Below are 12501 nucleotides of genomic sequence, written 5' to 3'. Positions count from 1 at the left end.
ACAAAATGCTGAAGGAACTCAGCAGGTCAGGCATCATCTATAGAAAGGAATAAAGAGTTGACAGTTTGGGTCGAGACCTTTCACCAGTCCTGATGAAAGAAGTATTTTGGTATCATCACTACTCCTTCAATTTAAGTAATTTTCAATCGGAATGTAATCTAGAGCACTGATTTTTTTTTTGTTCAGAAAAGAGTGAGTTGTGCTTCCCCACCCTTTGTTATTTGGCCCCCATTCAAAAGTCAAAAGTTCAATTTATTGTCATGAGCACAAGTAAATGTACAAGAGGGGCAATAGAAAAACTTATTTGCAACAGCATCACAGGCATGTTGCATCAGACAATTACAAAATAAATGGTACACAATTTTTACAAGAAAGAACATAATTAGTACAAAAAAGAAACAAAATCCATTTTACTGCAAAGTGATCAAAACGATCGTAGTGTTGCAAAGCTGTAGTGGTTGGGGCTTTGGCGGTTAGTCCAAGATTGGGGTGGTTCAAGGGAAGTAGTTGTCCTTGAACATGATGGTGTGGGACTTTAGGCTTCTATACCTCCTGGGAGAAGATGGCATAGCCTGGATAGTGGTGATGTATGATAATGGATGTTAAGGCAGGGCCTTTTATAGATACTGTTGATGGTGGGGAGGGATGTGTCTGTGGTATATTGGGCTGAGTCCACTGCTCTGTGCAGCTTCTTGCATTCCTACGCATTCGCATTGCTATATCAGACCATGATGCAGAATCCACAGAAGTTTGTTAGAATGTTCAGTGACAAGCTGGACCTCCTAAGAAAGTAATGATGTTGGTGCACCTTCTTCATGATTGCACCTATCTGTTGGGCCCAGGTCAGGTCATCTTATATGTTAATGCCAAAAAATTTAAAGCTGCTGACTCTTGCCATCACCGATTTCCCTCAATGTAGACCGTTTGACCTCCTGTCTCCTTCCCGAAGTCAACAATCAGCTCCTTAGTTCTGCAGATATTGAGTGAGAGGTGGTTGTTGTGGCAGTGTGATTCGTCTAGCAATAGTAGTGATTCGTCTAGCAATAGTAGTGAATTTGTATATGGCATTGGAGTTGTGCTTAGCTACACAGTCACGTGCATAAAGAGAGTAGAACAGGGGTCTACAAAGAGTGAAGCAAAGTTTTACTGAACCTTTGAAAACTGTACTATTTCTTGGTGATGCACATACTATCCGTTTATAATTTAGATACACTGTTGATTCTGCTTTCACTTCCTTTCAATTAGAACACTGTAGATCATCATAATTCATAGCAAAAAAAAGCAAAATGCTGAAGGAACCCAGTGAGTCTGGTGCATCGGTGGAAGGAAATGGATAGTCAACAACTTCCTTCCATGGATGCTGCTTAACCTATTGAGCTCCTCTAGCTGTTTGATCTTTGCAGCAGCAGCACTCTTGTTTCATCACAATTTAAGCTTTATTCATTATCTCCTTATCTACCTTTAGTTTCAAAGGAGGTGAAGTCTGCAAACGTTAACATAAAATTCACTTTCCCATAACTTGCATGTGAATGTAGTGATAATTGATAAGTTTTCAGATAACATAAAAATTGGTAATGTGAGTAACAAGGAAGGTTGTCTAGGGTGATGGCATTGTACAAATCACTTGGAAATTTGGGCAGATGGAATCTTATCTTGACAAGCGTGAAGTGTTGGATTTTGGGAGGTTAAATAGGGGTAGGACAAATGGAGTAAATGATAGGGATGACCTATCTCTGAGGAATGTTGATGAATAGAGAAACCAATTGCTGTCACAAGAAATCAGCATCCTTTATCAAGGACCCCCACCATTCAGACCATGCTTTCTTCTCGCTGCTACCATAGAAAGGAAGTGCAAGAGTTTTTGGTCCTATATCACCAGGTACAGGGACCTTCAACTACACTTCAACTATCAGGCTCCTGAACCAGAGTGGATAACTTCACTAACTCAACACTAAACTGATTCCACAACCTATGGACTTTCAAGGACTCAACACTCATGTTCTCAGTGTTATTTGTTTACTTGGAAATAAGTTGGAAAATGTGTAGTTTGAGTAGTTGATTATTGGGCTGAGTTGTTCTCCAGTCTTGGCAATTTAGTTGCAAATGCTTCATCACTATACAAGGAGACATCATCAATGCACTGTTAATTGTGGTGTGTCCTCTGAATGTTTGGCCTTTATATAACTATCAAACAGCTGATTGAACGCCATTACAGAAACTCAATTGTGGTATTGGGAGGACAACTTGTCACTGATTGGTTGTATGGTGAACTTCGTGTGTTATGGTCTGGAATTTTGCCTCCTTTGGTTCATAAATAGGATCAAGGTATACATGTTTGTTTACAGAATTGTTTGTGGAAAACTGTGCTTCTAGGAATTCTCTTGCATGCCGCATGTTTGCTTGAGCCATGACTTTCATTGATGCCTAGTCAAATTTGTGCCCCTCTTGATCTTCATGGGTGGAGTCCAGTGAGTTGATCATGCCGCTTTACAGCCTGGTGATGTTCATGGATCCTTGTGGATAGTTTTCTCTGAGTTTGGCCGATGTAGTACTTGCTGCAGTCCTCGCATTGGATTTTGTAGACATATAGATCTTGTCTAATAGCTTGGTTTGTTCTTTTGCATTCATATCCTCCTATTTCATATCCTCCCTTTGCAGGACTCACATCGCTCTTATCTTTGCCATTAATACCATCATGGACTCTGACCTCTGACTACTCACCCTCGCCTTTCAGAATGTTCTGCAACCGTTCTGATGCATCCTTGACCCCGATACATGGGAGGTAAAACACAATCCTGGAGTCTCATTCGCGGCCACAGAAACGCCTATTTGTCCCCTGTCTATGAAGACCTCTTTCACTACTGTATAGCTAGAGTTTATCCCTCCCTGCTGAACAGTAAGGTCAACTGTGATGCCACTGATCTGGCTGCAGCTGTTGCTTTTCCCTGAGAGGTCACTTGCCCCAAAAGTGTTGAAAAAGTATACTTGTTAGAGAGGAGATAACCACAAAGGACTTCTGTACTGCCTGTCTCCTTGTAGTCACCCATCTACTCTTTGACTGATCACAAATGAGAAAATCTGCAGATGCTGGAAATCTGAGCAATGCACACAAAATGCTGGAGGAACTCAGCAGGCCAGGCAGCATCTATGGAAAAGAGTACAGTCAATGTTTCAGACTGCCAATGGGTTTCAGCCCGAAACATCAACTGTACTCTTTTCCATGGATGCTGCCTGGCCTGCTCAGTTCCTCCAGCATTTGTGTCTGTTACTCTTTGACTGAACCTGCAGCATGACCACCACCTGGAAACACTTCCTCCTGTTTGCTCCACAGTAAGTCCAGCTACTGCTCTAACACTCCATGTGGCCTGAGAGGAGCTTCAGCTGAGCACTCTTCCCACAACCATAGTAGGTGGTTTTCTTTTATGAGTTTACCTCCCACTGAGTAGGAAAATGTTGTCACTATGTTGAAGACTTGTATTGTGATGCATGTTGTGTATCATCTCCAGGGGATGGATTGCAGGTTTTAACATAATTAAATTATTTGTGCAGTCAGCAAGAATGGGTTAGGATTCCTGTAAGGAGGTGCTCTTCATTTTTCATAGTGAAGGTATTACTTTATTCTTTACATTGTCTGCCATTCAGTACTTTTGTAATGCAATGTTGTCAAAACTGACATCTTTCTAAATTGTCAGTAAACTCAAAACCATGTTTGCTTGCTCAAGTGACACATAAAATTGAATACTAGATTTCAGAGCAACACGAGTTCATCTGATGTCAAAGTTCAAAGTGAATTTATTTTCAAGGTATGTATATGTCACCATACAATGTCCTGAGATTCATTTTCTTGCAGGCAAGACTAGCATTCCTTCTTCTGTCAGCACTGTCTCATTATTTGCCGAACCTGACCTCCCGAGGTTCAAATTGAATTCTGAAGTTGCAGTATTGAGCTCATCTTGGAAGTTATGTGTTACTTGTTTGCAAAATAGTAATAGTGTGCTTCTTTTCCTGCAGTTCGTACACTTTTTATTTGAAAAGTAAAGTAATTTAAAATCTGGATGACAGAGATTGGTAAAATGGACAGATAAATTAAGGGGTTTTCTTTGGGTGTTCTGGCTTCCTTTCATATCCCAAAGTAAGTTATTTAGTTGTGTTAAATTGCCTCTAAGGTAGGTGGTGGTGGGAGAATTAGGGTGGAGCTGATGGCTCTGTGAAAGAGAACAGGTTGCAGGGAGAGAAGTGGGGGAGTGAACTCTCAAAATCCTTTGAGAGTTGGTATAGGCTTCCTGATCACCATGTAAAGTTTAGCAAAGGTGAAGAGATGCATTCTGGCAAATGGAAGGAGGAGTGCAGCATAAGCCATGTGCACAGTTTTAAGAGGTGCAGGAACTAAGTTAAATGGATGCACGTACACAGATCTTTGAAGGTTGCAAGACTAATGTTCGTTTTTAAAATCTAGGATCTTTGACTAAATTCTGTTTTTTTACCGGCACAAATACGAAAGCAACAAAGTCATCTCAATCTTTATTAAGCATGCGTTCCATCTGAATTTCATATTTTAGAAAAGATGCCAGTAATGGTCTTGAAGGGTGCTAAAAAATGCTGCTATTGATGCAGGACTTCAGTAATTTCAGTATTGAGGGGAAACTGCTGTTTTTCTGTTTAGACTGGTTATGTGGTGGGGAGGGTGAAAACAATTTAACCAGAAGCTGTAGGTTCAAAATAGTAAATGAAAGGTAGAATAAAGGGCCATTGCACAGCAAGTTAGAATATCTGAAAGGAGGGTGCTGGAAGCAAATTTAATAAGAGCTAATTTAATAAAAATATTAATAACTTGAGAGAATGTGATAAATTCTTTGAAGAATAGATTTAGAGCTAGATTTAGAAAGACTAACAGGATAGTTCTACAAAAAGTTGACACAGGCACATCGGACTGAATAACTGCCTCTTGTATTCTATTGTATTATGACACTTTTTGTTCCTTTTTGGTCATATGACCAAAATATATTTAATGGCGCAAAATATAAAAGCATTTAAAGTATATGTTCTATGTATATTTGGAAGTTCTGCATCTTTTGAGTAATCTGTTGTGCCAGATCTATTTTCTGACATTGTATGTAAAATGGTTCACCACAGCCACTATGCAATGAAAGAGTAATAATTGAGTGGCTGAGCTGCAGCAGGAGGAGTTTGGCGGCGTGCAATTACTCTAAGCCTCAAAACTTATACACTATAAAATTCTTTGATAGCAGCAAACATTGTTGAGTTGATTGATATTTTGATCTTTGCAGTGAATGAATTTCTGATGCAGGAAGGTCCTGCCCTTCTTGAAATGCGAATCCGACACCTCATCAAGGGAAAGAGGTTTGATCAGGCTACAAAGCTGGCAAAAGTTTGTGCTGAGCATCCAGAAATTGGTACAAAGAGTATTTTTAAACAGATTTACCTAACCTGTCTTTGTACTTCATCATCAAGTGAAACCTTGATGGAAGAGGTAAGCACGATTCAATTACTGATATCCTTGTTTATTCAAATTAGAGTCAGTTCAGTAATTTGCTGAACTACTGTAACAGGCATGTGTATTCTATTGGGGTCTTTTGTATTCAGCAGTACTATTGTGAAACAGTTTAATGATACCTGCAATTGATTAACATTTATTTCTAGGCTATTATTAACATTTCTAAAAGTCAGTTCATTGTCTTTACTTTTAAAATAATTTTAAATAAAATGTCATGATTGATACATTGATAAATGTAAGCAAGGAGCAGTGGATTCCCAGATACACAGTCAGAATATTAGATTCCATTCACATTCATCTCTAGTCTTGTACATGGTAAGTTTTGATGTGTATGATTGCAAAACAGCCATAAAAGTTTAATGGGGGAAAAAATCCATTGCAATGCAAAAAGAACATATAGGAAATCTGAAATGAAACCGCAAAGTGCTACAACTACCAGAGACACAGACAGTGGATTGGTCATTCTAATTTGAATCTGTGTTTATGTTTTTTTAGATTTCAGCTGTTGACTGCAAAGATGCATTGGAGATGATTTGTAACCTGGAATCCGATGGGGAAGAGAATTTAGCCCTCATCTTGTGCACAGCCTTCCTCACACGGCAGCTTCAACAAGGAGACCTATATTGTGCTTGGTCAGTCATCCTTCTCAGTTATTGGAGGCTGTTAACATAATATTACAGAAACATTTGTTAAATTAGTCTGATTCTGTGTTGAGTTTTACAACCGGAGTAGATAGCATTCACATTTTAACAGCTAAATTAAACCAGACCATTCAATCCCAGCTGAATGATTTCTCTTCATCAATTAACCAGTGCAAAACAGCAGAACTCCAGCCTAGTCAAAAGTGTGAAGCTTAGGGTTGTATCAGAGATTCGTTGGCAAAAAGTAAGTAAAGTTGCCTTGAACCCACCCATTTCCCAGTTAAGAGAGGTAGGACACAGCACTGGCTGCCTCAGCTCATAAACCACCATTTACCTATTACATTATGACTGAGTACTTGGCTTAATTTTAACTGAAGTTTGTTTTGCATTGCAAGGAATAGAAATGTCTCTCCTCTAGTTCCAGAAATCTTACTAGTAGCAGACTCCCTCCCCTAATGACATCTCCTTCTCCCACCTTATACTCTTTCCATCAGAAAATTTCTAAGCTTTTCTCCACAACTTCTCTCTTGCCAACGTAATTCCTCCTAAAGGACCCTCGTCAGACTGTCTGTGGGTAGGGACTCCTCTGAGAAGCCCTGCAGTTATGTTTTACAGGGCATTCAGGAAAACAAACAGCAGTTTGGCTAAGAACATAAGACATAGGTGCAGAATTAAGTTATTTTGCCCATTGAGCCTGCAGCGCCATTCTATCATGATTAATTTATTATCCCTCTCAACCCCATTCTCCTGCCTTCTCCCTATAACCTTTGACACCCTTACTAATCAAGAACCTATCAATTTCCGCTCTAAATACACCAAATAACTAAGTATTTATGGTATCATTTTCTTCTTTAACAAGTCACATTTGCAGTATTTATCAAAAGTGGAAAATATGAGCACTGATGAAAGGAATTATCTTTCCACATTAATGAAGTGCACTCAATAAATTTTGCTTTCTGATTTCTTTGTGCGAAAGTCAAGCTCTGATATTTCATACCCTAGATTACTCTTATTAGGACTAACACTGTCTAAGCTTCGTACATGTACAAACAATACAACTTCTTCCTCTTCACAAATAAGGCTGCATTTCAGCTTACAGCCAAAGATAAACTGCAATTTCCATTAACAGAAGAATATTTCAGAAGGAATCGAAGAGTGCTGTAGGTATTTTTGTTTCATTATTGCAAGTCTTAATATGAATTATATTGGAGTTATTTATTCAACAAACATTTGATCTCAGAAAGTGTTAACAATAGAATTTTTTTCAATGCGTTTCAGAGATTTGCTTAAGAACCAGTTGTGAAAGCACTATGTAATTATGCTGAAAAATTTGATCACTAATTTGGACTTAAATTATAGGAAAGCTGAAGTGATTAGTATGGGAGCATTAATTGAAATACAAGAATGACTTAGAAGCAATTGATGGCTCAGGCAGCCCAATATAATGGATATCTTGTGTTAATGGAAGAGAATTATTTTAGGGAACCCAATTAAGAATTGATTCATAAAGTTATGGGACAGGTTTCATTTCTCTGCTCCATCATACTGTTCAGTATTCTCATATGGAAAGGCTAAACATATCCTGAAGGAGGGTCTTGGCTCAAAACATCGACTGTTTATTCATTTCCATAGATGCTGCCTGACCTGCTGAATTCCACCACCATTTTGTGTGTGTTGCTTTGGATTTCCAGAATCTCTTCCATTTAAGACTAAACATTTTAGTATTTAATGACTAATGCAAAGCTGCATTAGAAACAAGAAAACAAGTCAGCCTCTTTGTCAGATCATCATTTAGACACAGGACAGGGCTGAGAGCTAATAGCATTTCAGACAGGAAAGAGCTATTTAACTATACAGTCTATGCCAATGTTTATGCTCCACATTAAACTCCTCTTAATCCTTTGGCATATCTGCAATAAAACGAAGTGCTGAAAATATTCATCAAATCAGATATGATATGCAGAGAAAAACAATTGACATTTTCAGGTCAATAACCTATTATCAGAATTGGGAAACTGAGAATGCAGGTATGTTTTGGGTTACAGTGAGAGAACATAAGGAATATCGGCATGTTTTTCATTCCTTTCTGTTCATGTGCTTGTAAGTGTATACATGATTACACCTAACACTGATGTAACAAAGAAATAACTGTCTTTTTTATCTGGTTCTTTGGCAAATTCCCTATTTCCTTTATTTTTTTGCCTCAGTAAGCTATCTACTTTTAAATGTTCCTATTGAATGTGTTTCTTAACACCTACAGGCAATGCATTCCAAGTCAGTGATTTGCAGCTCACAGGTGTTTCTGCATGTCACACTAAATTATCTGTACTTTCTGATTGCCGGTCCTTTTTGTTTAATCAAAATCACTTTTATCCTTTGACTTTCTTTAGCAATTCTTTATAATAGCAAGTAACACAGTGGAAAAGGGCATTTTGTTTGAAAGTCTCAATTGGATGTAATAATAGTCTTGTATTTATTGCTTTTAGTTTTGGATTCTCTTGTTCTGTATACAACCATTATCTCTGCAAAAAAAGTTCTAACAAGTTATCCCTCAGTATTCCCCTGAAACTGCTCAGCCTTTTCTCATCACTATACATATCACTTCAGTTGTTATCTCTTGTCCAAAGTGCCACTACCCTTTTTGTAACAAGGAAACTGGAACTCTGAATGGTAGTTCTAAGTATTCAAAACAACTGTGAAAGTTTAATATAACTTGTCTGCTTTTCATTCCTATCCCTCCACAAATAAGTCCTAGTGAATGGATTTATGTTTTTACATTCTCATTAACAATTTACTTTTGGTGACCTGTGTATCTAGACTCCTTTGCTCCCTTTGACTCTTAGTATCCAAACAATCTGTCAACTCTATTCCTCAAATGTATCACTTCACACTTATATATTTAAAATTAATTTGTAAAATGCACTAATTTTGTTACAGTCATCCTGTAAACAGTTGAATCCTTCCTCAATGTTCCTCCCAATTTGATGTCATCCACAAATTTTGAAATTGTATTTTAAGATTTGGACTCTGGAATCACAATAAATTCCTGCTTCATTTCCTACCAAACTGAGTGGCTATTTTGTAGCCAATTTGCTAGCTGTATTGCTAGTCATGCCCCACACTGACTTATAAGGTAAATAATGGGTAAATGTTTTCTTGTTTTCAGGGAGCTGACACTGTTCTGGAGCAAATTGCAGCAACGGATAGAGTCATCTTCCTTAACCTTTCTGGAATGCTGTCGGCAATTCTCCATGTTGTCTAAAACAGTTTATCACATATTCTTTTTGATTAAGGTCATACAGTCAGAGGTATGAATAATTTATTGTGTAAAGTTCTGTTCTGTACATTTTGAAAACTAATTACAATTTAATTTTTGAGTTGAACTCAAAAGTGGATGTGCCTAGATGCTGCAAATGCATCTCTCAACAGTTTAACACCTGGAATCGCTATCCTAGTTTTCATAAATTTGTAATTATTGGCTGAAGAAAGCATTTATATAGTGACTTTTCACATCCTTGGGATATCTCAAGCTCATCTCTAGGTAAATTACATTAGGAAAGTAGTCACTGTTGTTTTGTAAATTGGTGTATATTCTCAGCTGCATCCTAGAGACAGCAAGCTAAAATAATGACCAGTGCATCTGATTTTGGTATCTTAGTTTAGGGAAATATTGGTCCAGGTAGCTGAACAACTCCCCTGTTTCTCTTCAAAAAACATAATTGGATATTTAAGGCAGGCTGGCTTGTCTCTTCTAATGTTAGTCCATTGCTGAATTCTGCAATTGTATCAGCTTAGATTGGAACTAGAATAAGGTTTATTATTACTGGCATATGTCATGAAATTAATTGTTTTGTGGCTCAGTACAGTGCATGGCATATAAAAAATTACATTAAATTATAATAAAACAAAATAAATAGCAAAAAAGAGGAATAATGAGGTTGTATTCATGGGTTCATGGACCGATCACAAATCTGATTGAAGAAACTGTTCCTGAAACATTAAGTGTGTGTCTTCAAGCTCCTGCACACCTCTGATGGTAGTAATGAGAAGAGGGCATGTCCTGGATAGTGAGAGTCCTTAATGATAGCTGCCAATTTCTTGAGGTACTATCTTTTGAAGATGTCCTCGATGGTGGAGAGACTTGTGCCTGTGATGGATCTGGCTGAGCCCACAACCCCTCTGCAGCCTTTCGATCCTGTGCATTGAAGCCTCCAGACCAGGCAGTGATGCAACCAGTCAGAATGTTTTCCATGGTACATCTGCAGAAATTTGATGCACAAATTATTACATAAAATGCAAATATTGACTTTACACCCTTAAGTTCTGAAGTATCTGCTATTAAAGATGATGCTAAGAGGGTGTCTTTAGTAGGATGCATGCAGAAGCTGATTTGATTATAACATTAACTTTGAGGTGAATGTCAAAATCAATGGTTATGTAGATTCTCATAGATTTGTACTTGACTTTTACTTCCAGTCAATAATTCAATCAATTACAAAAAATAAAAATCGCATTTCTATTTATAATTGCTTTACCCTTTGCAATGGCTAGCTATAAAAATCATTATGCAGAACTCACTCCAGATAAAGCTAATAGTTTCAATATTCTTTGTGATGTTACAGTTAGGTCATTTTTCTTCTTCCAATACAGTGCCTCGAGGTTGAGAATAACTTTCTCCACTGCAGTTTTTTTGATTTGTGAGGTGATTAATGAGGGCAATGTAACCATGATCACCCACAGATTGGCAGGAGATGCCTGGCAACTTGGCAGCTGGTTTGTTTGTGGGTTGATGCACTTGTTGCACCACTTAAAACTGCACTTACACCTGCTCCTCATATGTGAATTTGAGGTTCTTAGTGCCTTCCTGAATATTCCTTCTCCGTGTTTGTGAAGAATTCCACCTGCTGGTGTGTGCAAGATCTAAGGACATTACTGGGGACCAGTAAGACTGATCTGATGTCTTTGACTGTGGGTAAGGTGGATCAGAAGACTTCAGAGGGATGATGGCATTTCGTTGATCTCCTGTTTGAAATGTGCACAGAATGCATTGAGCTCATTGGGAAAGGATGCTGCCTAAATTCATTGTTGCCAGCAGTACTGCCTGACTTCACTTTGTAGCCCATTATTGCATTCAAGCCTTGCCACAATTGATGGCTGGACTGGGACTCTTAGCTTGGTCTTCTATTGTCTTTTGGCTTCCCTAATCGCTTTACCAAGGTCCTACCTGGATTTTCAGTATAGGTCATGGTCACCGAACTTGAATGCGGTAGATCTGGACTGAGTAGAAAATAGATCTCTTTATTGTATTATTCAAGATGCATATAATTAGTTGAATGTGCTTGGAAGAGTAATAACAAAGTAAACATTTTCAGCACTGAATGGTGACACAATACATGGCTTTGTTACTATACTGCTCCAGAGACTTAGGTTTGATCTTGACCATCAGTACTGCCTTTGTGGAATTAATACCTCCTCCCTGTGACTATGTGGACTCCCTTTGGGTACTCTGATTTCCTCCCATGGTAGGAGGGTAATTGGCAACAGTGAATTATTCCTCAGTATGGGTAAGAACGAGAGAGGAGTTGATTTGCATATGAGCAGAGCTACAGAGAAGTGAGAGGGAGAATGGATCTGATGGGATTGCTTTCCTGGAGGCTAGTATAGACTAATGGGTTATTGGTTAACTCCAATTTCAGTATGAATAAATATGCAAAATTTGAAAGGCAATTTTGCAGAGTTTGTTTTTAAACAACGAGTATGCTTTGTAAGATTTGAATGTGTACAGTTGCGAGAAGTAGTTTGTGAACCCTTGCAATTACCAGTTATTCTGCATTTATTACTCATAAAAGGTGATTTGATCTTCATGTGAGTGAGTGAGGCCTCCGTCGGTCAGGGTCAACCATGGATGTTGCATCCTAGCAGTGTAGATACACAAGTCTGGGCAGTACAATATGGAGAGCAAGTTGTTTCCCATGTACAAGCTCCCCATCTCCACGCATCTGGTGAACCCAAAGGAACGGCAAAGATCAGTACAGTTTGGTACCAGCAGCTCCGCAGGAGTCTTCAGTCAGGCTCAGGGACTCCAGCTCCAGATTTTTCCCTCGGGGTTTACTCCAGAAGCCTTCCCATGTGTGGGTATAGCTGCAAGGCAGCAGAGGTTTGAGATCAGAGTTTTCCTGCTCCTAGATGAGCTGCCAACCACAGCTGATGAACCCCATCTGCCCAAAGCAACTGGTTTTAAAGTGCCAGTAACCTACCTTTGCCTCTTCTCCTGTCAGTAGAAACGGTTTTGCCAGGCCTTGTAGTTAAGCCACACGTGATGGCCAGGAGCTGGATGCCATTGAG

General features: G+C 38.7%; 1 protein-coding gene across 1 annotated transcript in view; it reads left to right on the top strand.

The window, feature by feature from the left end:
- znf292b (zinc finger protein 292b) overlaps window positions 1-12501 on the top strand; it is a 201122-nt gene that overhangs the window by 169815 nt on the left and 18806 nt on the right. The window contains exons 5-7 of the mRNA XM_072265905.1: window positions 5289-5491; window positions 6011-6147; window positions 9323-9464. Of these exons, the coding sequence (XP_072122006.1) occupies window positions 5289-5491; window positions 6011-6147; window positions 9323-9464 (482 nt within the window). The remainder of the gene's footprint in view (window positions 1-5288; window positions 5492-6010; window positions 6148-9322; window positions 9465-12501) is intronic.

Source organism: Mobula birostris, chromosome 8, assembly GCF_030028105.1.
Source record: "Mobula birostris isolate sMobBir1 chromosome 8, sMobBir1.hap1, whole genome shotgun sequence".
NCBI classification, from domain to species: Eukaryota; Metazoa; Chordata; class Chondrichthyes; order Myliobatiformes; family Myliobatidae; genus Mobula; species Mobula birostris.
The sequence above is the reverse complement of the archived record's forward strand: the minus strand, read 5'-3'. Positions and strand labels throughout refer to the sequence as shown.